General features: G+C 38.4%; 1 protein-coding gene across 12 annotated transcripts in view; it reads left to right on the plus strand.

The window, feature by feature from the left end:
* The window catches only part of MBTD1 (mbt domain containing 1), a 55,942-nt gene that overhangs the window by 15,594 nt on the left and 13,414 nt on the right, over positions 1 to 26,934 (plus strand). For 11 of the 12 annotated variants that reach the window (XM_073310302.2, XM_073310298.2, XM_078848354.1 and 8 more), the window contains 10 exons: positions 5,402 to 5,519; positions 6,704 to 6,838; positions 7,355 to 7,443; positions 8,737 to 8,971; positions 10,479 to 10,534; positions 10,843 to 10,947; positions 11,845 to 11,992; positions 14,906 to 14,988; positions 15,480 to 15,714; positions 17,221 to 17,298. In XM_073310302.2, coding sequence (XP_073166403.1) covers positions 5,402 to 5,519; positions 6,704 to 6,838; positions 7,355 to 7,443; positions 8,737 to 8,971; positions 10,479 to 10,534; positions 10,843 to 10,947; positions 11,845 to 11,992; positions 14,906 to 14,988; positions 15,480 to 15,714; positions 17,221 to 17,298 — 1,282 coding nt within the window. Of the gene's footprint in view, positions 1 to 5,401; positions 5,520 to 6,703; positions 6,839 to 7,354; positions 7,444 to 8,736; positions 8,972 to 10,478; positions 10,535 to 10,842; positions 10,948 to 11,844; positions 11,993 to 14,905; positions 14,989 to 15,479; positions 15,715 to 17,220; positions 17,299 to 26,934 lie in introns of those variants that run through there. The other variant, XM_073310305.2, reaches the window with a different exon arrangement.

A 26,934-nucleotide genomic window follows, 5' to 3' on the forward strand; every position in this document is an offset into this window, starting at 1 on the left:
CTTCATTCCATACTCTGGAACAGCTCAGGGATAATGTAACATTTAGGAAAAATCTGAAATAATTGCCTGGTCTGTTCACAGTATTATGCTACTTAAAATGTAATTAAATCTTTAAAAATTGGTATCATACTGCTGCATCGATGAATCAGAATAGTACATCAGTAACTTAAAATACATACTATATTCATACTTCTACTTTGTGCTGAATTTTACACATTTACAATATGTAGTGTGGTGGCAGTGCTGAAAAACAATCAGCATACTACTACATATGTACGTGTACCTGAAACCTATTTCTTCTTCCTGCCCTGTAGTGTTTTTTGTACACTGCTCCTTAAGTCTAACAGCATTCTAGAAAGGTCTCTTGTAGGTTCTCACTTCCTCAGTGGAGTTCTTGGGCATTGTTCAGCATACTATAAGTCTGATTTGGTATTCAGTTTTGCTCTACACCGTTCTTCAAAGAACATAGTATAAACTATTCATCAAAGAATCTGTAGGCATATCGGTCCTCTTCCCTTTTTGGAGTATTGTCCTTTTATGATTTGTGGGGGTTTTTTGTTTGCTTGGTTTTTGTTTTTGTTTGGTCTTTAAAATTATTTTTCTTTCCATAAACACAGAAACAAAATAATCATGTGTCTTTCATAGGGCTAGTCTTCAGTATGAGGAGATCAACGCTGCTGCAGTTATTTTTACCAAGTCTAATATATACTCCCTGATATCAGGAAGTCTTTTAATCAGTAATAAGAATTTGTAACAAAAAACATAAAACTTTTTTGTTTTTGTTTATCTGAATAGTTATAGAGCACTGTTTTTTCTTTGTATTTCATCTTTTTTAGTAGGGCTTCTGTATAAGTATGTATCTTAATACTTGACTAGGTTTGTTAACCCAAAAACTAAATTGTAAAAGCAAATGTAAGCTCTAACAAGTGCTTAGTGTTGCCCAAGACATAAGAGGCCTGATTCTTAGAGGTTTTGAAACACCTGCTGCTCTCCTTAATGTGAGTTGAAATCTGAAAATCAGGCCTCTTTTATTTAGGTGACTGACTTTAGGCAATCAAGTTTGAACATTTTGACCTTTAGGTTCTTGTAGCTCCTATGCCTAAAGTACATTAACACAGCTCCATAACCCTAATCTGCTGGTGTTTACTTAGCACTTATGTGTTATGGATTTGAATGCACATTCCACATCCACAAAACCAAACTAAATACATCTAGGGCCTAATCCCGATCCAGTTAAGGTCAATAGGTCTAACCACATGAGTGAAGAGTACTCAGTAGAGTAAGATTTTGCTGTATCTGTCCTTAAAGTTGCTATTAGGTGAAAATATCTGGCTACACGGGCTCTAGCCGGTTGGGTGGGGCAGGGTTAAACAACAGATAATCAGTTATTAGATCCCATTTTGTCTTGTTGATGATTTTGTATGGAAGTGCTTTTGTCTAATGATTCAGTAGTTTTCAGCAGTTCAAGTGTGAATTTGCCTTTCTCAGTGCTCAATATTTAATGCTGTTTGCTTTAATGGAAGCTCTACCTACACATTGAGAGGAAACTGTAATCTTTAGTGTATTTTGATGATGCTCATAATACTGCTGTGCATTTCTGTATTGCTTTATAGCCAAGCTTTTCCATGTTTCACTTATCTGCCTCACAGACACGTTGTATTATGCCCATTTTACAGGTGGCTAAACTTAGATGTAAAGAAATGTATTTAATGTGATACAGTGAGTTGTTGGCAGAGCCATGAATAGAATTTGTGCATCTGGACTCTTTCCTATAGTCACTGAATCACAATCTCTCACATACCTGTTTTGTGTGTGATAGTGTGCAAAATCCAGTCCGATATTTAAATCCATTGGACCTCTACAGCAATAGTAATTTAGTGTAGTCCATCATCACTAGATAGGCTTGGTTTTTTTGTTTTGTTTTTTTTCCCATTTTTGATTTTTTGTAACTAACCTAAATTCTTGTTTTATTTTCCTTGATTTCTGAAAAAAGCTTACTTTTCTCCAGTAGCCTTAAAAGATAGGGAGAATGTACCTCAGTGTTCCTAGTGAGCTGAGCAAGGATAACTGAGTCTCTAATCAATACTTGCTATTAGGCAACTTAATGAACAGGATCAATATTCATATTTTTTCCACCCTGTTCCCAGTATAAAGCTCACAAGTTTATCTGGTGGTATATGTTTCAAAACCTCTTTCAGATGAATATTCTTTTAGAATGCAATATTTTCATTTTCCTATTAAAAAGAAGTCCAATTGTTAGTTCTCTGATTTAAAAAGGGGCATTCTCAGTTTTTACACTAGGTGGCACTGCTGTACTTCTAATCTTCCTTTCCCATCCTTCCTCTTCGTATCTACACAGAAGGTATCAGAATACTGTCCTCACATATTTCAGGAATCAGCAGCATTTCTTTGCATTTAACCTTCTGAGTTCAAGTTTCACATTAGAAGCAGGGCAATCCTGAAGGCATTCTGGGCCTGGAGAAATCAGGTGTTCCCCAAAAGGTTTCTGTACAGTTACATAGCCAATCTGAGATGCTTATCATGTAGGGAGTCACAAGGTCAGCCTTTTTGTCTTAGGAAGCCCTGGAGGTGTGAATTTGGATGGTGTCCAACAGGACCTTCCTGATTGCAACTTACCTTACAGGGAAGGCGACTGTCACTCACAGATAAACCTTCACGAGTGGTCCCTGGATCAGGAAGTTGTGAACCAGATCTTCCTTGATTGGGAAGGAACCTGAGGTGGATTTATTCGTCATGAGTCTGAAAGGTAAATTTGTTCTTAGCTGTAAATTTATGGTTCTGCTAGTTCATACTATGCCAATCCAGACTTCAGAGTTACCCCCCTTCCAGTAAGCAGATGAATAAGATTTAGAACTTACATAGTGCTTTAAGTTTCTTTTCAAAGCACTGTACAAACATTGATTAGTCAGATGGAGAGAGAAGACATGAAGGAAGATGGCTATCATAGCCCTGCATTACCTAATCTTCCTCCATTAAGAACATTCATTCGGTGAGAGAGAAAAAAAAGATATACAGTATATTAGATATATTGTATGCCATCATTAAATACAATAATACCTAGCTCTTATAAAGTGATCATTACCCAGGATGGCTCTCTTCTAAAGGGTGAGCCATATGGATTGGTGTAGGAGAAACTAGCAGAACCACTGTTTTCACAGACAAGGACAAATTTAACTTTCTGCTATTTACCCCTATACCAATCCTCAATCTAGAAATATAAAATCTTTGTGCCAACTCAGATATCGGTTGACCTGCAGAGAGGAGAAAGAGCCCTGACAGTTTCAGTAGTTGGGTTCTCTGGATCAACTAAAAAATATAACTTATTTTTAAACAAAAGGCTGTGCACCATGTCAGATCATTTTAGGTATTAACACTCTCAGCTGTTTGGACCCTTCTGTAGCCTTGTATACAAGGCTTGTATACAAGCTATCCATAAATGTAAGTTTTAAAAAGCTTATTTTTTCCCTTCCTTTTCTAAAAAGCCACAGGTGTAAATTTAGATCTAATTTGAGGATATGTAGTAGGACCACATTGAAAGCTAAATAGAAGAAGAGCTCTCTAAAAAGTCCAAGTGAAAGAACAATATCTCAGAGCTGACTAAACAGTAGCTGGATTGGGTTATTCTCCTAGATGGAGAAATCTAACTGTAGAAAATTGCTTTGTTTATACATAAATAATAAACTGTCTTCCTTCAAGTTATTTCTCTGTGTCAAATGGCCAAAGGGAGAGCCCTACAGTCTAGAATGGTGTAGGAGATAGAGTAGAACATACAGATCAGGCTTCAAGAAAAATAAATTTGTCATATTTGTAATGGACATGTCTTCCCTTACTGGGGAAAACAGGTCATGCATGTCTGTCCTCCAATATTCTGAGTAGTAAGGGTATCCTGTGTTCTCCATAGTGAAAAATGTGATGTTCACTGCTAATACGTGGCCATTGCTGATCTCTAGCAGTCTTCCAGACTTGCACATTCTAAGTGTTCAGAACTAGGGCAACTCTTCTTCCCCTCTCCTTCACAGCTTGGCTTCTGAGAGGCTGGGGACTGAATACTGTGGTCTTTCCAGTGAATTGTGTTCAAGTCCTTTGTGTTTGCAAGGAGACTAGTAAAAAGGCATAGAGCCTTAAATGAAAGATGTTTGCTGCCTGATGTGATACAAAACAAGTAAATTCCGTCATTTGCCCACACAAAATCTGCTTAGATACTGTCTGCACTGATCAGGGTCTGTTCTTCTCAGTACATCTTTTGGTGTGGATTTGGCCACTATTCTGAATTTTCAAAAATCTGAATACCTGTTTCTGGGTAGTCTCTAGTTTAACATGGACTCGCTGTCCTTTAAAGAAGAAACTTAAGACAATTCTATTTTCATGTGATGTGATAACACTATTCTCAATAACTACATAGCTACTAGTTGCATTATGTGATAGTTGCAAGCTGTAACTTTTTACATGGAAGATTCTGATTCTGCTGCTAATAACCCTTGGCTTAGTGAACTATAAGTTCTAGTGACTGTTCAGCATCACACACTTTCACTGTTCCCACAACACCTCCTTTGACTAGTCCATTATCGATCAAGTATCTTTTCCTCATGTCCAACCTAATAAAACTTTCCTTCATGAACTGAATGTAAAAGGACATTTGGCTTCTATCTACAATTTTCCAAAAACCCTTAAAGTCCATTCAGACTTTCGTTGTTGTTGTTGCTAATACGTCAGTCTAAACTTTCAAAGCAGTGAGGAATCCAGCTGTGCAGTTCCTATGGATAGTCAGCTGCACGACTCACATGAATTAGACTGCATCTCTCGTTGTTAACTGATGAGACGATCACTTGAAGGCCATGTGAAAGCCCATTCCTAGAAAGGCATGTGAACTGCATTAAGCAGTGAGAGATAATACCCATCCTGTTAAATCTGCAGAAAAGATTCAAGGAATGTTCTGAAAAGAAATTACTGCTGTAGAGACTATTGGCCAGATTGTGTTATCTGTGGCACATGTATAAATCCAAAGATTTACAACAGTGTCCCTGAGATCAGATCCTAGCTTTGGATTGAAACATGTTGTGGAATGATGCTGGGTTGAAAGTATGTATAACTTACTAGTGCTTGTGTTTTGCAACTATTAAATTGAGAGTCACAGAACTGCTGAATTATTCTAGCAGTAGTAATTATATAACAAAATTCCTTATAAATTGTGAGAAGAAAACCAAACTTGATTTTTCAGAGAGACTTCTAATTCTCTAAATATGTGTTTGTGTGTATCATTTGTATTGAGTTTTTGAAGGTCATTGATAAAGATTTAATAAAACAAAAATGAATATTTCACTTTCAAATGGAATAAAGAGATGTGATTTCTTCCCCCCCCCCCAACCAACTTAAATGACAGGCACCCATGGGGACGTGCTGGGGTGATATCTCAGAAGGAGTGCGAGTGGAAGTTCCGAACACAGACTGCAGCCTACCTACCAAAGTCTTCTGGATAGCTGGAATTGTGAAATTAGCAGGTTAACCTTTTTTTTTTTTTTTTTTTTCAGATCATTTGTATCAAAATGATTGCAATTATAATTGTATTGGAGAATTCACAATTCAGGGAACTGAGCAATTTCTTTTAAAAGAAAATAGGATGTGTAGAGATAAATATGGGCTTTAAGAAGCTATCATAGTAGTATCTGGAAAGTAATTCAGTGTTCTCTGTGAGTACTATAATCTACTTGTGTTTGGGAGGGAAGGGTTGTTTTAAAAGAGAAACAGATTTAGCTGAAAGTTTAGCCATGCATATGAAGTAATAACTAACCCAAAGCCTGCTACTCCTCCAGTTGAAGTCAGTGAGAACTTTGTTGTTGTCTTTGAGAGCAATAGTGGGCTGCCCCTCAGAGCTATAACACTAAGATAAATGTTGTAAGATGTTGCAACTGTCTCCTTTGATGTGCTGTGGGCCTTCAACTCCAGTTGGCTTCAGTGGGAATTGAAGGTGCTTATTACTTCACTGCACTGGATCCTAAACTAATCATTTAGCAAATGTCTATATAAAAGCTTCTAGTATCAACAGTTTTCTTTGAAGATGCTTTTCACCACATACAGATTATGTATGAATCTTTATCCTTGCAGAGGTAATAAGGGAGAGAAAATCCCACCTGACGAGCTTCCAAACTCTTCAGTTTTTCTCTTGTTCAAGTGTTAAACTCTGCTGGTTGGGCCTTTTTTGCGTTGGCCCAGTTTTGAGGGAACAGCTTCCGCATATCATGGATGATTCAGGATCAGGAAATATGAAATCAAATAGCTCCAGATCAGTGAACTCATAAACTCCATTACTGATCTTCTTTCTTAGTAAAAAGACAGGTTAATACAAAGTTAAAAGTTACATAGCTAAACACTCAAAAGTCAAGGACTGCGAAAATTATGATTGAACTACTTTTGCAATGCAACAGTCTTCAATTATAAGGTCATATATTATATCTCAAATGTGATATACAGATTTTCCTACCATATCAGATACACATGTATAGTGCCTCATAATGTTTTTATTCTTTTGCATTGATACTAAATTACCTTAAAGTCAAGCAAGACAGCTTCTGAATCATGTGGTCCACTGAATTTTTTAATAGTATTCCACCCAGCATAATGTAAGTCTAATCTTTTATAACTTCACTCAGCTATAGCTTTTAAACATGGGATTGCTCTCTTTCAGGCTACAATGCTTTGCTGAGATATGAAGGGTTTGAAAACGATTCAAGCATTGACTTCTGGTGCAACGTGTGTGGGTCTGACATCCATCCAGTTGGTTGGTGTGCAACTAGTGGGAAGCCTCTAGTCCCACCTAGAAGTATGTAAATATTAGCACTCTTGATTCAGTAGTAGAGATTGTAATCTTCTACACTTTGTATTTAACTGACTTAATAGTGATTCAGATATCAAATTGATCTGGTTCTCATTTATGAATCATGTCTAAAGTTGTGAATAAAACTTGTTGCCTATGGGTCAACGAGGACCTGATCCTGCCAACCTTCTCAGGAAATACCCCTTACTCGTGTGAATAAGGGTGATTAAGATCAGATCTTAAGTAATTAAATTAATCAGTTGCTAAAGCATACTCTATTTTATTTAATCTATTCTTTATTAAAATCTGAGGTCGACTTCTGCCCCAAGATATACACACATACAGTTGTGAAACTGGAGCAGAATTCAGCCTTTAAGGTTTTGATACGTTTTAATTATTCTGATATTTTCATTCAGTATATTAACAATCGTATATTGTTAAATACTGACTTTAACTTTGTATCACTAATAGATTAACTTAATTAGTAATCATTGACTTTTTCCCCCCCTTCATTTGCAACAGCAATCCAACACAAATACACAAACTGGAAAGCTTTTCTAGTGAAGCGACTTACTGGTGCCAAAACTCTTCCTCCTGACTTTTCTCAGAAGGTAAGGTAATGTGATTTTAATGATGTAATATAAACACAGCCTCATTACTGTGTGGGGAATTGAACTGTTTTGCAATGGCACTTTGCCCCTCTTGTGGAGGAAGATAGAACTGCAGCTACTCCCTTTGCCTTACCTCTTCAGTGGCTAGGTCAGCGGTGCAGCCCAATCAGCACACAGCTGTGGCCCTGCTTAGCTTTGCGCTAAAGGCTGCGGGCTCCCTGCCGCCCAGTGGGGCTCCGGGCTCCCAGCCATCCGGCCCCGCCCGGTGGGGTTCAGGTCCTGGCTGCCCCCCAAGCCTGCATGGTGGGAGTCAGGGTCCCCGTGCAGCAGGGTCCTGGGTTGGGGTCCTTGCCCCATGCCCTGCTCTCCACTCCTGGTCCCACTCTGTGGGGAGGTCTCTGGGCAGAGGGCGATGAGCATAGGGGTTTGTGGGAGGGGGTGAGGTGGGGGTCACTGTGCTTCTCAACCTGTGACCCAGGTAACCCTTTGTGGGCCACATATTCAGCCCACAATGATAAATAGGTTAAGAACCACTGGGCTAGAACATCTGTGTCCAAGCTTGTGATGTATAATTTTTAATAATCAGAGGGATAGCCATGTTAGTCTGTGTCCACAAAGGCAACAAGGAGTCTGATGGCACCGTAAAATCTCACAGATCTATTGGGCATAAGCTTTCATGGGTAAAAAAACCACTTCTTTAGATGCATGGAGTGAAAATTTGCAGATGTAGGCATAAATATACTGGCACGTGAAGAGAAAGGAGTTACCTTACGTGCCAATATATTTATGCCTGCGTCTGTAATTTTCACTCCATGCATCTGAAGAAGTGGGTTTTTTACCCACGAAAGCTTATGCCCAAATAAATCTGTTTAGTCTTTAAGGTGTCACCAGACTCCTCATAATTTTTAAAAAATCTTGCACTTTGTGTATATAGGAAAAATAAACAAAAACTGGTTTATCTTCATCTCACATTACAAATTAACTGTTGCTCTGCAAGGTACTGTTATCAATCACTGATGACCTAGCCAATTCCCCGTAAAGTCAATGGAAACACTCCATTAACTTCAGTGGGAGTTGGATAAGGGGCTTCCTTACATAATATAGCTGTACCATTCCAGGATATTTTTTGTGAGAAGTTCACTTTATGGATTTTACCATTATTACATCATCCTGATATAGACAGGAGAAAATTTTCATGGTGGTTTTTGCAGCCAAGAAACTGGAGACTGAATTTAGTGGAAGATTCTTTAATAGCAGATGACAGGGACTAAACATTTTCCCTATTATTTTAAGGTGTCAGAAGGTATGCAGTATCCTTTCAAACCTTCCATGAGAGTAGAAGTTGTTGACAAAACGCATCTCTGTCGAACACGGGTAGCAGTTGTAGACAGTGTAATTGGAGGACGACTAAGATTGGTATATGAAGAAAGTGAAGACAAAAATGATGATTTCTGGTGCCATATGTACAGCCCACTCATTCATCACATTGGTTGGTCCCGAAGTATAGGACATCGCTTCAAAAGATCTGGTAAGCAAGTTGTGTTGCAAAGACACCTTAGTGGCTGGGTAGAGGCTTACTTGAAAGATACTTCATGCAATGATTTGGGTAAAAGGAGTAATCTGCTGAAAAAGCTTTTAATTCGAGTAATTATATCTTCAAAAACGTATGCATTGATGCTAATCAAGACTTTTCAGCCACTAGGTCTCCATTCCATATGGTTTAGTTAAGAACTATCATCAGTGTTTCCTTCAGGGTTTGGAAGAGCTCAAGTAAACTTTAATGAGGCACCATCCATGAGACCGTATCGAGGAATGTTCACAATATAGGCTAGAGTAAACAATGGCTTCTGTGCACAAAGCCCAATGTTCTATGTATTTAGTATGTCTTGCTGCTGGCACCCTGGAATTACACAGCACTGCCTCACCAGCTGCCACCACCTACATGGTACAGTAAAGTCAGCACAAGTATCACTTGTGGTGTTGATGTAATTCAGTTTATTTTGCTGTGACGTCATCCTTTGGGTGTGCTTCATATTTTTGTATGGCAACATGTAACTGAATTGTAGAGGCTGTCAGAAGAGGGACAGAAAAGTAGAGGCTGACAGATGTGTAGTGGAGTTTTCATCACCTAAAATCAAAACATTTCTATTTTTTAAATATTTTGTGATTTTCTTAATGATAAATGAACATTGTCTGTTGCTAAGAATCTTTTTGATCTTTTGCACATAAGCCACTCATCTGTAACATAGAAAAGGAATAAAAAAGCTCCATGTTGCATCAGCTTGGGACACTAAAATATCAGTATTTTTTATGGTTGGAAACCTTCATTGAAATCAATATTAAAAATAAAAGGGAAGCAGTTAAAAGAAATCATACTCACGACTGCTTCCTGAAAAGAGCTTTTCACAAAGCTGCTGGAATTTATTTCCGAGAAGAGGATCCAACCAGTAGCTGCAAACTGCTGCAAAGATCAGGCAGCTCCTCTGCTATAGGATCCTATCAGAGCTATGGATCCCACCACACTAGAAAAATGTATCTCAAAAATAAGAATTTCTAGTACACAAATGAGGTAACAAACAGCATGACTAGAATACCAAGATGTTTTAAATCAAAGTTTAATTACATTAAGCCTTGAAGTCACATATGTGTATAAGTCCTCAATTTGTCAGTTCTCTGCTTTAACTCTACTGTGAATGCAAACCAGTTTGACTTGTCAAACTTCTGCAAAAGCTTATATATTTCACTGACACTTTTGTGCTATAGTCAAGCCTTCTGGGTATTAGTGTTCTCTGAATGCAGTCATATCTCTTGTCCACCAGTGTCCTCAAAATCCATAAATTGCACGATTTGAGCTCCATTCCCAAATTGTCTAGCTGGCATACTGTGAAGGCCTGCTTATACACTTCGGGCCCACATGTTTGTAAAGTTCTGACTACCTTAAATGGTACAGTGTCAGGAAAAAGTGTTTGTTTTTTGGGGCATTCTTAGTCTCTTCGTAAATATTTACTGATTAATAATGTAACTGTCCCTTTTAGATATTACAAAGAAACAGGATGGACATTATGATGCACCCCCACATTTATTTGCAAAGGTAAGCTTGCCAACGAGAACTCTAAGATCATTTACATTTACTCAGAGTTGGAAGAGGAATTTTTCATCATTTGAAGGCAAAGCATAAATTAGAAATTATACCAAATTACCGTACAAAGGTCTGTCGCTATTGGAAATTACTTTTTTTTTTTTAATTTTATTTTGATGTAAGTAAAACTGACTGAGTTTGAGACGTATTTTGGTCTTTTTGCTGCAAACTTTGTTTCATGGGTGTGGTTATGTTGTTTTACACATCAGTTATTCTTGTCACCTCAGCTAGCTGTGTAATGCTGTTGTATGAATCTTTAGGTAAAAGAAGTAGATCCAAGTGGAGAATGGTTCAAGGAGGGAATGAAATTGGAGGCTATCGATCCCTTAAACCTGTCTGCAATATGTGTTGCAACCATTAGGAAGGTAAGAGAATTAATTTATATTTTTGTGGGAGATCGGGACATGAAGCCTGTTAATCCGATTTCCAGTCTTCTGTATTCAATACTGCTGCTAAAAATGTTTTTTAATAAAGGCTGATATTTTATTTAAAACAAGATTTTAAAAAAGCAACCAATGTGTTGGTCATCAGCATGTACTCCTGTCTGCTTCTTCCACATCCACCTCTTTCAATAAAAGGATAATGTGTGCAATTTGTGAATGCTTACCAGTGGCTTCCATTAATTAGCTACTTTCCTGTTACTGGGGTATTAAGAATGAATGATTGATATAGTGGCAGATGAAAAGTACCTGTATGTGGCATTCATGAACATTCAAAATTCCAGCCTGATCTTTGATTGACAAACAGTATGCCTGTGAAAGTTAATGTGCAGTGGAACCTCTTGTTAATTCTCATCTGGCTATTTTGCAGACAATCTAATCCCTCACAAAAGATTTGGATAATACATCTGCCCCAAAATATTTTTTCCAGTGTTTTTGGTTTTATAGTTTTTGTTTTTGATTTATTTATTTATTTATTTTTTGCTGTGTGGAAGATCCTCACAAGCTAGAAAGGAAACAAACTTTACAAAGATACTACACAAAGCACTGTCAAATACACAAAGGAAAAAATCTGAAAACTAAAATAGTCTCTAATCTCGCTCTTCTATTAATGTTGCCAGTTGATGATCACAATAGCATATACAACAAAAAATGTTGGAGAGAAGTGACTTTTTTCTTAAGTTGACAGTGTTCCTTATACATATTTGTGTATCATTTGTTTCATTTCTTACTCTGCTTTGAAACATGACCTACTTAATTTTTAGCCTGGCCTTCACAGAGTATAAAGGTGCTTAATATACAATATTGTTTTTATTTACAAAGGTGTTAGCAGATGGCTATCTAATGATCGGTATTGATGGCTCAGAAGCAGCAGACGGATCTGACTGGTTTTGTTACCATGCCACCTCCCCTTCTATTTTTCCTGTTGGTTTCTGTGAAATTAATGCGATTGAGCTAACTCCACCCAGAGGTACTTACACTATTCCGACCAACTTCTATTTTGATAATTTTTCAGTGGTATTGTATATAATCAGATTCTTTGTTTCTTCAATCATTTTGAAGCATTCATTTCATATTCAGAACCATCTTGATTTTCAGAAACAAACTTCAGCACTACTTTAAAATGGTCTGAAACAGGGGTGTCAAACTCAATGTATAGAAGAGCCCAAATTGAATGTTTCTTTAATTCATGGGCAAATAAAATGAGGTTTGTTTTGACTACAAAAACATTAAAGGTATAATATGGCCATTATGTAACTAAACTTTTATTGAGTAAAATTAGTTATATTCAGCATCAATCAATGTGGGGGTTGGGGGGAGAGATATGCAGAGCACTTCTAGAGCTATGTCAAGAATATCAATGCTAGGAAGTCTTGGGCCAGCAGAGGACTGGAATTGTGACAGAGCAATTGTCCATATTAAAAGCTTTGCGAAGTGTTGCAGGATTATTCATTGGGCATGATGAATTATTCTCTCTCTTGTTAAAATGCACATAAATTTATCCTTCATACCAGTATCCATCAGAGTGGGAGGGGTTCATTTTTTGAACAAGGCCTAAGGAATGATTTTTGTGAGCAAAACTGCCTGAACACCATCATACATGTCTGCAGATGGTTTTCTGTTGGCTTCATCTCTAAACTTTATTATGTTGCTTTAGCAACATATAAAGGGCGGCATCGGTAATTGCATCATAGTAGATGATAAGTGCTCATTGTTTGTTTATTTTTTTGTAAGAATTTTGTGTCTGTCCCTATTCATTCAAAATCTCTAAATTATTGGAAGGAGAAGGGGGGGGAAGAGCCTATATTACTGGTAAGTGCAAGTTTCTATTGCACTGAGTGCAGAGATTTTCTGAATATTGAGTGTACTGACAGTTGTACCTGCAACAAAATGAAAAACATTTCATAGCGTTCCCATTAGCTGACAAGAATCTATTGGCTTTTAGCATTTGGCGAATCAGTAGCTGAGCAGATTTACCCTTGCTTACTGGAGCTGTAACATTCAGTGGAATTACTGCAGAGAAAATCCTGGGGATAATCTGACCTGCCAAAAACATAGTCCATCCTGTGCTTTTTTTTAAAAAAAAAAAAAAAAAAAAAAGCTTTCTATCCCCTCCAAAAAATAAGAGATTTCGGAGTCATTTACAGAATGAAAATTTAATAATGACAAAATGTATGTCTGCACACACTCTGGTAAAACCAGACTTTTAAATGGACAATACACTATAAATGATAGATGCCTGTCTTTGAAGAATCGTGAGTAAATGTTGTTCTTTGGTCACTGAACCTACAAGAGAAGGTGAACTTCTGTTATCATTTAATATACTGCCTTGTTTCTCATATCGTGGCAGCTCTCCTCCTTTTCTGCTTTTGTCTGCATTTCTTCACTTTCTCTCTTTAGAATTCTTGATAGTCTATCAATGGATGATACAGGATTGTTATTATTATAAATCATATTCAGTTTTGTAAAATTTCGTTTTGTGTATGACTAACAAACAGCAGTAAGAATGTTATAGAACTTTAACCTTCTTAGTAGGTTACATTATTTCTGAAGCCAGTGCATTATTATAATGATCAGAGCCCCTTTAATACCTGTGAGAGGTGTGTTCTAGTGGCTAAATTATGGAGCTGGGAATTGGAAGTCCTGAGTTCTAATCTTAGCTCTGGGATGGACTTCCTTTGCTCCCATCTTTCCCATAGGCTTGTTGTGAGGATTAATTAGATAACGTTTGTTTAAAATAAAAAAAAAAATTGAACTTGTGTTTGAAGATCTCTGTATGTTAACAAAAAAAAATAATTCTTATGTGCACCTCTTGCCTTGTTTTCTTGAATCTGCAGCCAGTCAGACACGTCTGTTTATGAGGGTGGTGTGAACTTGGTTTGCTGCCACCCTTTCCGTATTCATCTTGTTAGCTTGAAATTTTACAGTATGAGAAAAGGGGCCTTAAAACATAGGATTCAATCCTGTAAGGCGAAGAGCACTCTTGGCTCCCAGTGAAGTCAGTGGAAGTCGAGGACACTTGGAACCTCTCAGGATTGGGACTGGAGTTTGGTGTTGAAGTTTAATTATATGTCTGAGGAATGTAGCCCTGTAATATTGAGCTGTGACCCAAAGTGGCAGCTTGGACTAAAACAGTGGCTTTCTCTCTCTCTCTCTCTCTTTTTTTTTTTTTTAGTTATTATTATTGTTATTCTGCACACCACTTTTTAAGTGAAGTCTTATGGGGACTATCTTCCATCCCATCACTCCAAGCCCCCATCACCTCTTTGTGTTCAGAATGTTTAATTCCACAGACCACCACAAAGAAATCTGCAAACTATTGTTGGTCCACAGGACAAAAGTTGAGACTTTCTGGTCTAAGAAGCTGTCGGAAGGGAAAAGTTGCCCCAAAACAGTCCTCTATCCCGTGAAAGTTCAATAGACTAAACAAACGTTAAATACATTATTGAGAAACAGTTCTCTCCTGTAGTTTACAAGGTGGAGAGAAGCCCTTCATTACCTCTGCTGCTACGTTTTTTAACCCTATGATCTATGTTTTAAAAACATTATTTCATTGATTGTGTTTTGGCCAGTCTTCTCCAAACAAATCCAACTTTTCAAGGATAAAATTATTTTTCTCCCTCAGAAAAGAGTAGATGATTTTGCAGATTTGTCTTTAGTCACTCATATCATTATAAAAAGGCTGTTATAGCATTTAAAGAGGTTTTCTTCTCGTTTGATTTGTGTGGAACCCAATATGGAGCAAAAACTCAAATTGAGAAAAATATTTTGATATTCGTGTCTAGCTTCTTTGTGTTTTTAGTGACCATGTAGCCTGTCAGTGTTGTTTTTAAATGAACAAAGTTTGCAGTTGATGTACGAAGGTACTATTTAAAATTCACAGGTTATGCAAAACTCCCTTTCAAATGGTTTGACTACCTCAGGGAAACTGACTCTATAGCAGCACCTGTAAAACTCTTCAATAAGGTAAGATAAATCATTGGTAAAGCCAACTGTACGGCATGTGTGCTATTTACAGTGGATTTTGTGCTGTAAATTCCTGCCTGCTTGGTCCCATAAGGTTAATCAGTCTCCTCAACTGTCTTAAATATGTTTCTTCACTTACGTGCTAATTGTTCGTGAAACCAAAGACAGTGATTTTCAAAGTCCATGTGAGTATGCTTTGAAAAATGTCTAGTAGAAGAGGAGGGAAATTGTTTCTTAGAATTTGTGTGCATTCAGCTTGTATATTTCAGACTCTGAAAAAAATCTTACTATGGAAAAAATAGGAGCACATTAAATTATATAGATGATACCTTGGTATTTCACCATGTTCGCTTTCACCATCCGAATAATGCCATTTGAAATTAAACTTGACTGAAACAGCAGCCCCCATGAAGTATTTAAACTTCATGTAGAGTAAGATGTTAGACTTGGTTTCCTGATATTTGGCTGTCTTGCTTCATTCTCCTTTTCAGGAAGTTCCAAACCATGGGTTTCACATTCGAATGAAACTGGAGGCTGTAGATCTTATGGAACCACGCCTTGTATGTGTGGCCACAGTAACCCGCATCATCCATCGTCTACTGAGGATACATTTTGATGGCTGGGAAGAAGAATATGATCAGTGGGTGGATTGTGAGTCCCCTGACCTCTATCCTGTAGGGTGGTGCCAATTAACTGGATATCAACTACAGCCTCCAGCACCACAAAGTAAGTTGCTATGCATTTGTAAATGATTCCTCTTGCATCTTTTTAAATCTAAAATTTACCAGTTGCCTTCCAGTGTTTATACATGTGTGGTCATTCTCGTAACTTTACCCTTTTGGGTTGGGTAGCCAGCTGCAACAAAAAATGGACTAGACCCTTGCTAATTCTCAGAGGCACACCATTCTAATCTGTTTCACTGTATAACGAATAAAGCACTTCAGAGCATTTGCATGGCTGTGCTCTGTTTATTTTAAATCCTGGGGCTAACAGATGTTTGTTTGGGCCAGAGAAGAAGCAGACTGCTTAAGCATCAGGCCTAGATAACAACATTATTCATCATTTATAGCACAATCAGTTTGCATGGCACTTTACATTAAGAGGCCCTGATTTTGCAAACATGTGTTAGTAACTTCATGCATTGAAATCAGTGGTACTGTGCATATGCATAAAGTTGTTCACATGCACAAGTGTTTGCAATATGGGATCTTGTAGTATGCACTGATTGAATTTAAAGAACCCAGACAGCCTGCTTGTGTGTCTATACCTGGCTTTTCAGTCCCATAAACCTGTCCAGAGCCTGGAGAGTGAATATGTAAACACCAGATGCTGTCTTAGTGTAGCTGGCAGCTTATGATTTGAATACTTTAAATGTTGGCAGGCTTTCAGGAATACATGAAATCAGTTCTGTCAACTGACAGGTTTGGTTTTTTTTCTTCTTCTTTGTTTAGACAAACATACTGGAGGAGTATAAACTAACTGTAATATAAAAATACATATTACAGGTTATGGCTGATTTGGAATGTTTTACTTTAGTTTATTCTTTAAGTGTTTTTCCTATTAGTCTGCCTTACCATTGCTTATTTTTGCTCCATTTCTTTTATTTCATTCTTTGATCTTGCCTTTTCCCATTCTTTTAATAATTTCTCTCTTTGTAGTCTGAATTTTTTGATCTCTCTCTCTCTCTCTCTATTTATTTCTGACTTAATTTGTGTGTTTGTGTCCATTTTTCATATGTAAATCTTCTTTGTGTGTCTGGTTTTCTAATCTTTTTCTGTTTCCATCTTTTTTTTTTCTCCCCTTCCTCCCAACTTTCTTCTTGTCTTATGTGAAATCAGAGTGGCAGCAAGACTCGGTTTTATGATTTATCAGCTGTACTTCTCTAGTCAGGAAAATGATTGCTATGAATAACTAATTGCTCAAAGGAGCAGAGCTATGGCTCTTGCAGCAAGTGTGTGTTGTCCCATAATGACGGATGAGATGACTATTTGTAGCCTGTTAGGTCAGGAAACGTGATATGGGTAATTGTGTTCCAGGGGCTACTGGAATGGGTGCTGTTCAAGTAGAGGATTTTTCTTCTGTGAATGTGTTCTGTTTAACAGAGGCTCTGTCTTCGTTCGTTCATTCATTCATTGAGGAAAACATTTTTTTGTGAATTTTCCTTAGCATGAAAGACTGTGCAGTATTTTCCCAAAGCATTAATTCAGAATTTTAATTCTTAATGTTTTTCAGCATCAAGAGATAGCCAGTCAAGTTCATCAAAGCAAAAGAAAAAGGCTAAGTCACAACAGTACAAAGGACACAAGAAAAGTGGGTGACAAAGTGGTGCTTATATGCCCTTTCGCAGCTGTTACAAAGTTGTGCAATTTGTCTCAAACTATTCTGGTTGGAAACGTTGCTTGTGTGTGAATAAGTGTTATGCTTAAAGGTGCAGTATGCCATAAAAAGAGGCCTTTTATTAATTGAGAAACATTATTTTTTATAACTTGCAGCAAAATAATCAAATGGAAAGTAAGTGGTTTTGAGAGGATTGATATTGTTCATAACTTCTGTGTATATTGTTCATGGACAAATAAGTTAAATTATTTTTGATACTCCTAAAACCAGTTTTAGGTAAGGAATTCTGTATAAGCATGAAGATATAGTAAAGCAGTCTTGAGCAAACTGCTCATATATGTATGGCTGTTCGCTTTTTAACTCTTTTTTTGTAGCAAAGCTGTAGAAATAAGATCAAGGTTGTTTTGAACCAGATGGTAAATGAGATGTAGAAAACCGAGGGCAATCTATCGTCCTCAGTTACTTCATAAAACTAAAATTTGTCTCCTCTTGCAAAACAATACTAATTTTTAAATTGACAAGTTTATCAATTTTTAGGATGTGGGGCAACAGTAGAAAGCTCTTAGTAATAATGTTACTTACAAAGGTACTTAGTAATATTGCTATAGTTGACTACTCTTGTCAATGAGTATATAGTATTGCATTTTTTTTCAAAATACTAGGGATTTAACAACTGTCCAAATCCTTTCCACATTTGTAGTGTCTCCCTGGGAGCAAATTGTTTGTTTTCTTCAAAAATTCAAACAAATCTGTTTAATTTTTAAGTTCCAATAATGCACTTTCCCTTCCCCCTCTATTCCTATTTCTGTGACTCTATTTCAAACCAAAGCTATTTTCTGTCCCTAACAAAGGGAGTAGAGACAGCCAATCACAAGAGCACTTTGTGCTTTCTTCTACCCTTTCTTGTTGGAGATCAGATCCATCTATATTTATCTTAAATTCACATTGCCCCTTTTATTCCAAAGGATGCCAAGGCATTTTTCAAAAGATTGGATGCTTCTGAAAGAGAGCAGTGGAGGATAGCACCAACCCATGGTGCATGGCAAATTTTTATGCAAGATGGTAAATTTTATACAAGAACTCAGGGCAAGCTCCTTATTTAAAAAAATAAATAAGTGCCACAACATCTTGAATATCTAAGCAGAGCTGACACTTAATTTTTAAAACATTTGAGAAGAACCCACGTACAGTGAGAGGAGTTCATTTATCTGCCTAATAAGAATGAAGAGCCAATTCTATAGTGTCATAATAAGAGACGCTAGTTAGAAGACAGCCTACTTATTCCTGGAGCACTAAGCCATTGCTACTATTCACATTCTTGATATTTCCTTGGCAAGAGGTGGTATTTCCTTGGTGTAGGAGAAACGTGTTTTGTAATAGCAGCTGATACTTTGTGCTGAAGATATAGTGGACAAAATTAACTGCAAGAATAGGCAGAATGCAAACCTATCAATTTTTAATCCTTGTGGATTGCAAACCATCTCTTTTGCAGTCCAGTTGCCTTCGTGTTGGCTGCCAGCGAGGCCCTTGTATTAGGAAGTGGGCAATTCTGCTGACACAGGACATGACTTGCCCACAAGTTGGCAGACCTAGGTGGTTAAGAGCTGCATGACGGTCCTTAACATAGTGCTGGAAGAGATCCAGGGTGTAGAGCCCTGATTCTAGGGTTTATCACCGGGCTTAAATTCCAAGTTTGATCATCACACCTTTACTACCATTAAGCTCTGTCTTCTCTGACTCTGGTCTATTCAAATGTCTTCCTGCGGAGTTACCAGTTCATTGTTTTGTAATCTTGAGTTCGTTCAAGTGTGAAGCATTGAATACTTCTAGAGTTAAGAAAGCTCTCTAGCCTTTGGCACCTCCATTTTGGAGGAAAAGGAAGTGTTTGGGTTTTTTACTTTTTTTTTTTTTTTAAATATGCTTTAAAGGCCCTTATTACTACTTGCAAGTTCCTAATAAGCTTGAACATTTTTTCTTTGCATTAATCAAATTAACTGCTGTTATTGCAGCCACAATGTGTAGCTTAAAGACACAAGACATTTCTAATTTACAGTTCAATCCATTTAGGTTGTCGGGTTCTACATTTTCACTCTGAAGTGAAATTGTTAGGATTTTACTGGGAAAAACCTGGATTTCAAAATATTTCTACATAAGAGCATATACAACAATTAATTTCTTGCTGATAGGGTGTGCCATCTGTAGCAAATTTTACAAACATTAATCCTCATACCTTTTGTGAGGTAGGCATGATCTGCTAGCTCCACAAAGAAAGTTTTTTGAAAACTTTACTGAACGCTTCCTAACGAGGATTGTAACCTCCTACTTTAAACTTTTCTAGCCTCCTTGAGGCTCTGATATTCCTTTAAAATTCATTCAGCAGAAAAATCAAGTCTGCGGGGATGGGAGAAGGGACAGTGTTAAGAAGACCTACCTACTGAATTTGACCCTTTACATAGCTTGCATTTGCAGAGCAGCTTTTGAGTTTATCAGAAATTCTCTTCAATAAATAACTAGAAAACAATGTTTTGACTGTACTTGTTTACAAATTAGATGATTTTCAATCCCTGTTTATCTCAGTTAAACACCAAACCTTGTATTTCACTATTGTAGATTCTTGGTATCAAAAATACTTGAGTCATGGAAGAGGAATCTCCCAAAAGAAAAAGTTGGTGAGGCCGCAATAGGCAACTATAACAAGGTCAATGCCAAGGATCTTTTAATCTATAAAGAGGACTAAGATATCTCTTTAAATATTCAAGTGGACAACAAAGTTCAAGTATGCACAAGGTGATGAATAACCAACGCTTCATGCAGTGATTAATTAACTTAAAATGAGGAGCACCCTGAAATAAACGTCTTTTGAAGGGGGAAGCCAAATTCTCTTATCTATCTTGAAAACAAGCTTTGTAGCATGGAGAGTTCTCAAATGAAAGCAATACTGTTTTGTAAATGTGTGGTGAGAAGGCCATCCAGCTGCATTGTAGGTATCTGCAGTGGAAATGCACTTCAGAACAAGTGAGCCTTGTCATGGCCTCCCTAGTTTCACGCCAGCCATATTACAACAGTGTGAAATACAATCAGACATCCATTTAGATGTAGTTCTCTTGGCATCAGCTCTGCTCAATTATTTGGAGTCTGTAGCAATGTTGCCTACTTCACCTATCTTCAGACTAGCCACTGCCACAGTTTCCCCCTCTTGGGCTCCCCAGTAACTTCAGCGTAAGCTTCCATGTGTCAAGTAACACCCCTTCTTGGTGTCTGGGTTTATTAACTAAGTTCACAAGAACTCCCATCCAGCCTTCCTAGCAGGCTCACAACCTTAGTGCAGGGTTCATAGTCCTGTTCGAGCTGAGGATTTCCTCTAGGAGACTTGCTGTCCATACTCCACCTTTCCCAGCTGGTACCTGTTCTCTGTGCTCCTGAGGCCCTGTGCCCGGGAGCTAAGGAGAGTCTCTGTGAAGAGAGCTCATGCAGCTCTCTTGCCTGTTTTGAGTCTCTCCTTGCTCTCTATCAAGCAGCAACTCCCAGGACTTCCTATCTGGATTCTTTCCTTCTCTCCACAGGCTTCTGTTTTATTTCCACCCCAAAGACCTCGTTTAGCCACATGTGATCTATGTCATGTGACATTGTTCCTTTTCTGCACCTGGAGAGATGAGCTGAGTAAGTCACAGGTGCGGCTGAATCCATCTCCCTTTAAAGGGCCAGTCATCGTGTAAGAGTGTTAAAAACAAAAAGTAGGTGGGCTTTCTAAGGGCTAGGTAGAACCCAAAGGACTCTGCCATTGAGCATATGGAGAAGAATGCTGCCTTGAAAATGGTATGGGAAGAATGTTAGCAAGCTTTGGCACCATTGTGGCGAGGAATCTTGTACCTTGTGAAATCTGATGTAAGGTACTTCAGTTGCTAGGACCAGGACTTAACTTGCTGTACAAGCTGAAGTCACTGCCGCCAAGAACGTCTTCACTCAAAATGGACAATAAGGGTCTATAGAGAGACACCAGTCTATCTTGGATTAAAGGAGTACTTGTGGCAACTTAGAGACTAACCAATTTATTTGAGCATAAGCTTTCGTGAGCTACAGCTCACTTCATCGGATGCATACTGTGGAAAGTGTAGAAGATCTTTTTATATACACACAAAGCATGAAAAAATACCTCCTCCCACCCCACTCTCCTGCTGGTAATAGCTTATCTAAAGTGATCACTCTCCTTACAATGTGTATGATAGTCAAGTTGGGCCATTTCCAGCACAAATCCAGGTTTTCTCACCCCACCCCACCCCCACACACACAAACCCACTCTCCTTCTGTGTGTGTTGGGGTGTGTGTGTGTGAGAGAACCTGGATTTGTGCTGGAAATGGCCCAACTTGACTATCATACAAAGAAGGTTGTCAAGCAAGAGATCACATCGGCATAACTACATCTCACCACAGACCTCTTCAGCTTTGAACTGTATCTCGTTCTGCTCATAGACATCAAGCTTGCTGATTACTATGCTGTCACAAACTAAACTGTTAGGACTCATAGGTGTAGATAGGGCAAGATAGCCTGATTCCGAGTGATAATCTGAGACTTGGCTCTCAAATTAGTGGTACTGGTTTAGTCTTCTGCAGCAGGATTGACAACCATATTTGGCTGGGCCTACTGGGTCTATTAGCTTTTCTGAGCTTTGCCAATAGCAGAGGCATTATTAGGAAGACATAACAGATCCTCTCTACCAATGAATGGAGACGGCAACCCTTGCGAACTTGGTCTTATCACGGACACAGAATTAACCTGACTAGAGCATACGTGCAGGATGTACCCCTATCCTTTGATAAGTGACTCAAGTCTTTTATAGTTTCTCCTTCCTAACACACCAGGAAACAAAAGAAAAAATCTGTACCCCAAATATGAGTCTGCATGAGAGGGGGAGCATTTTTGAAATTAACAGCCTAAGATCCAGGATGTTTCTGAAAGAAGGTTTGCTTTTCTAACTGAGCACAGGAATTCATTGACTATATTAGAGCCTTGCATGTGTTTGTCTAGCTCAATAATAGTGCAGTTTGGTTCACTCTAAGAAATCCACACATTTGGTACAAGAGGATCCTAAAGAGGCTATCTCTTTGGTCTCTGTTTAAGTTGTTAAGGTTATTTTACAGGTAGGTGTCTTTGCCTGCCTTGGAAGTACAGTGGTTTTTGCATCAGATATGTGAACGGGGATATAACAACCAAATGCCTTTTACATCAGGTGGAATGATCCTCTACATATATTCTTCCTTCAGTTACCTTCCTATGGAATTGTCAGATCAAGTGTCTCTCTGAAGAATCTAAACAAGTTTTCAAGGCCTTGAAGGTGGCAGCCGAAGACATAACAATGATCTTTTTATTCATATTAATGCCTCTTAAGTTGCCTGCCAACAGGAATTTATGTACACATATAAATCACCATGTATACAAAGGCACTAAATAGAGGAGTATTCATCTTCTCACCCAATAAGGCCTGCTGAACTCATAGTATTTGGTGCTCAAAGATCAGTTACATTTCCCATCAGTGCCAGATCTCTTGAAACAATATCTGAGTCTCTGATGCCAAGAATTTTCTCAAGTGCACGGCCTGGCTTGTGACAGACAGGTGCTGAGATTGCAGGAAGTTTTGGCCAAATTTCTTTACCATTTAGGACATGCAAAGCCTTCTAAAAGACCTGGATGATCTTGTACAATTAGTGCAAGAACAAACAAGTTCTTCATAGGAAACCTGCATCATTACAATCCACTGTCTCCTCATTCCTGGGATGAACAGAAGAGTGATCCGACTTCCAGTTTCCCCATTGTGTGTACTTAGCCAGAGAGGAAAGTTCTTAAAAGATTTCATAACCTCCTTAACATCACGTGCATGTTTCATAAATCTGCATTGTTTTTCTCCCTGAGACCTTAACCTGGTGGTGCTGATACCTGTGACAGGGTGCACAAAACTTGGTCACTCCTTACTGGAGGCCCTGCTGCTTTGGTGCACCCTGCCCTTTTTGGAAGGGCAGAGCAACAAGTTCAGACCTTGACTTCTCACTAGAGAAGTTTCCCAGGATTAGCTGCTGGCAGTCCACTGAGCTTCTTGTTCAGTCTGGACCTGCTGTTGTTGTAAGTCTTTCATCATCCCCTTTGTGATGAAAGGGGATTTGGACATCTCATTGTTGGTACCAATTATCATTGGCTCGCCTGAGCTGAATGTCCCACAGAGAGGACTCATTTTAATTTTACAGAAAATAAATTGACAATGCTAAAAGTTCATGTCAGCGTTGAAGTTCATAACATAAGACAATAGTCCTTCACTGATCCACCAAAATACTGTCAGTTAGGTCCTTAACCCAAGAAACCTGGGCCTGGTCAAGACAGAGAAGCCTTCCTTTCTTGTCACAGCCTCATCCAGAACTGGCCTTTGAAAGAGGTAGCCAGCCCTCTTTATCTGGGCTGCTGGGCCCTGATTGACCTCTGCTTGCTCCTGGCCCTTCTAATGGAGGACCAAGTCTTGTTGGTTTCTATCCGCAGCTGATGCTGGCAGGTCTCTCTAGGCAACCCCTAAAGGTCTGAGCTCACTGCTCTTGTCTTCCAAAAGGACAGAGTGCAGCAAGGCAGCAATAGGAATAGCAAACAACTGGTACAGCCCCACTCCCCAATGCTATTTTGTCGTCATCTTCCTCTATCCACTTGCTAAAACTTGCTACTCTCAAGTAGTCTTGGTGGTGATTATTACTTCTGTCCCCCCATATTTTGTGTTACATGGTGACATAACTGTTCTGAAGATCTGCTTCAGTATGGTGGGTTGTTTTTGGTTTTTTTAGATTAACTTAGTTTATAAATCGTACTTCAACCATAAGATCTTTGCATAGCCTTGTTTTAAATGTCCAGCCTGGGAACAGGAGGATGCAGTACACTCCAAGGAGCTTTCAAAGACTCCTATTGTCTGGAAAAAGCTCTAGGTGGTGGTCAATGTGGAGACTTAGTGCACAGCATGGCAGCATGTGTATCTACAGCGCGCTAGCTTACCGTGCCCTAAATGGCTGTGTGGACCCTGGCTACTGTGCACTAAAAGTTCTGTGCTGCATTTTGATGTACTTCTGTTTGGAGAACTCCAGAACTGGCTGAAGGGAGCTTGGTAGGCAGAGTTTGCTCAGTCTTTCTCCTTTTTGCTTTGTCCCTCTCTCCACCATAAGTCTCCCTAAAGCTATTTGGAAACCATTACTTCACACAACACTGATGATAGACTGAGTCGCAGAAAAGGAAACTTCCTTCACCTAAGGCCACCAGGGCAGATTCTTGCGCTATGGGGTTTGAGATTCTTCTGTTCTTACTAACCTGAAGTGGATTTGTGATGTGGAGTGGGGAGAAGAGTCTGATGGGCTGTTTAGCTAAGAAACCTATTTAATAGGCCAAAAGGGGAGGAGAGGACAAGGGCATGAAAAAATCTTCTTGTTATTGGCTGCCTCCTGTTTTTTGTTTGTGCCAGATAAGTTACAGTGGCACAAGTGCTGCATCTCAGCAAATAATAATCAATGGTAAGGAGAAACTGTTCTTTCCATAGTTTTTGGTTGTAATTTTTTGGGGAAAGGGGTGGATTTTGTTTTGGAAAGAACATTTTTGAAGCATACAAATCTATGTGATATTAGTGTGTTTTTCCCCACACTGTGCAAAAACAGCCAAGATACTGGGGTTTAACAAGAAACTACCACACATCCTGAGTAACTTTTTTACTACAATGAGTTGTTATTTACATGCATGGTACTCGCACTTACTCATGTTGCACTCCAGAATGGCTTGAGTCATTCTGCGGAATGTTTTGAATGTGTATTGGAAACATTTCTGATGCAATATTTCAAATTCTTAATGGGTCCATGCGGTTGGAAGGAGTACGCGAATGTATTGGTTCCATTGAACATGCATATAATGAACTCCTGAGATAATGAAGCTCTGTTAATAGTAAAAGTCCCAAATTGTTCCGAAGTACCTTAATAATGCAAACAGTAGTACATGTACTAGTGAATCCCTGATTTAGTGTTGAACGGTGGGAGCAGTTTAACTGGAAATGGGTCCCACAGTGTAATACTTCTCCCCTTCCACTCCCCAGAAGAATATTACATAAAGTCTGATATTTGTTTTAAGCTTCTAAAAGCAAGTACATTGGTGCTGAGATTAATCTTGCTTTTATTCCAAAACATTTAAATGTTAGGTTGGGGAAAATAAATGCTCAAATGCTTCTTGTAGTTTTTTTTTAATGTGACTTACAAGGAGTTAATAAGCACAAATTTAGTAGCAATAAATTTTTATATTTTTATTATGTTTGTTGCCCATTTCATATAAAGGAAGCACATAGGAAAAATGGTAACTTCTAATATTTATTATTTAACATCTACATTGACACTGGATTTCAGAGTCTGTTTGACTTCAGTTGTTGTAATCTAAGCTTTTTATAGGGTTTTTTAACTGATGTGTAAATTAATACAGCCTGAGTTAGTCCTGTAAGTGGCTTTAAAAATATATCCGAAAAAGGAGATAATCGAAAGGGGAACAGAAATCAGCCAGCATCCTGCTTGGCCTTACCTTCAATAATCCTACAGGTAATTGTATGTTGCTATGCAAACCGCGTACAATGGAGAACAGTGGCTCTTTCACTAACATCTGGATTGCAAAGAAATGACTCTTATTCTTTCTAGGATTGGTATAGCTCATTGCAAGATCCATTTATCAGGTCATATAGTTCTAACTCCTCAGAACTTTCTGCTGCTACTGTAGGCTAACATCCAGCATTCATATTTTGTGGTGACACCACTTTACGGTGATAACATCCAATGTGTTTTATGTGTAATTGTGTGCATGTGGAATAACGTGTGACAGTTACATTGTGTTTGGCATCTTCAGGTCAGTCACTAGATTCTCATCTATCAATATAGCCATCACTGATACTTGCTTTTTATTCACAGTAGGAAAGATCAGGTTGGATTTGTTGTGCACATACCTTGGGTAGATGGTTATTCTGTTCTAAAATGGAACTATAGCACATCAGAATTTCTCAGGATTTTTGAAGGGACAGGACCCTGTAATTATGAGACAGTGGATTTCTCCTAATTGTCTCTGGTCTTGCCAGTGTGTTTTGATGTAGGTTGCAATAATTCCCAAATAAGGAAAATGCTGCCATCTTTAAAACTTTATGCATGCTCCTGTAATGTTTTGGAGACCATTCTGATTTCAGTGTCAACTTGAAATGGATGGAATATCGTACTGGTTTCTTGTGACCAAATATTGTGCTGCTAAAGACCGCAGTGATGACAAGTTATCAATTTGCTTTGACAGATAATGAATAGTATGGTAGCTTACAGTATCCACCAGGACTGACTGCTTCCTAGTAATCGGTTTTGTTCTAAGGCTACTTAATAGATGATGTGACCTATCTGTTTTTTAAAGCTCTGGTTATACAGACAACTTGCTGCTTGATTGTGTCACTTCCTTCCTAGAAGAACAAACTGAGGCCCCAGACCTGCCAACCCTTAGTCGCCTATGCCCTGATTAGACAAGAAACTTAATCATATGTGTAACTCTTACCACGAATAGTCCCATTGACTTCAAAGCTTTCTTGAGGG

Source organism: Lepidochelys kempii, chromosome 14 (genome assembly GCF_965140285.1).
Source record: "Lepidochelys kempii isolate rLepKem1 chromosome 14, rLepKem1.hap1, whole genome shotgun sequence".
NCBI classification, from domain to species: Eukaryota; Metazoa; Chordata; order Testudines; family Cheloniidae; genus Lepidochelys; species Lepidochelys kempii.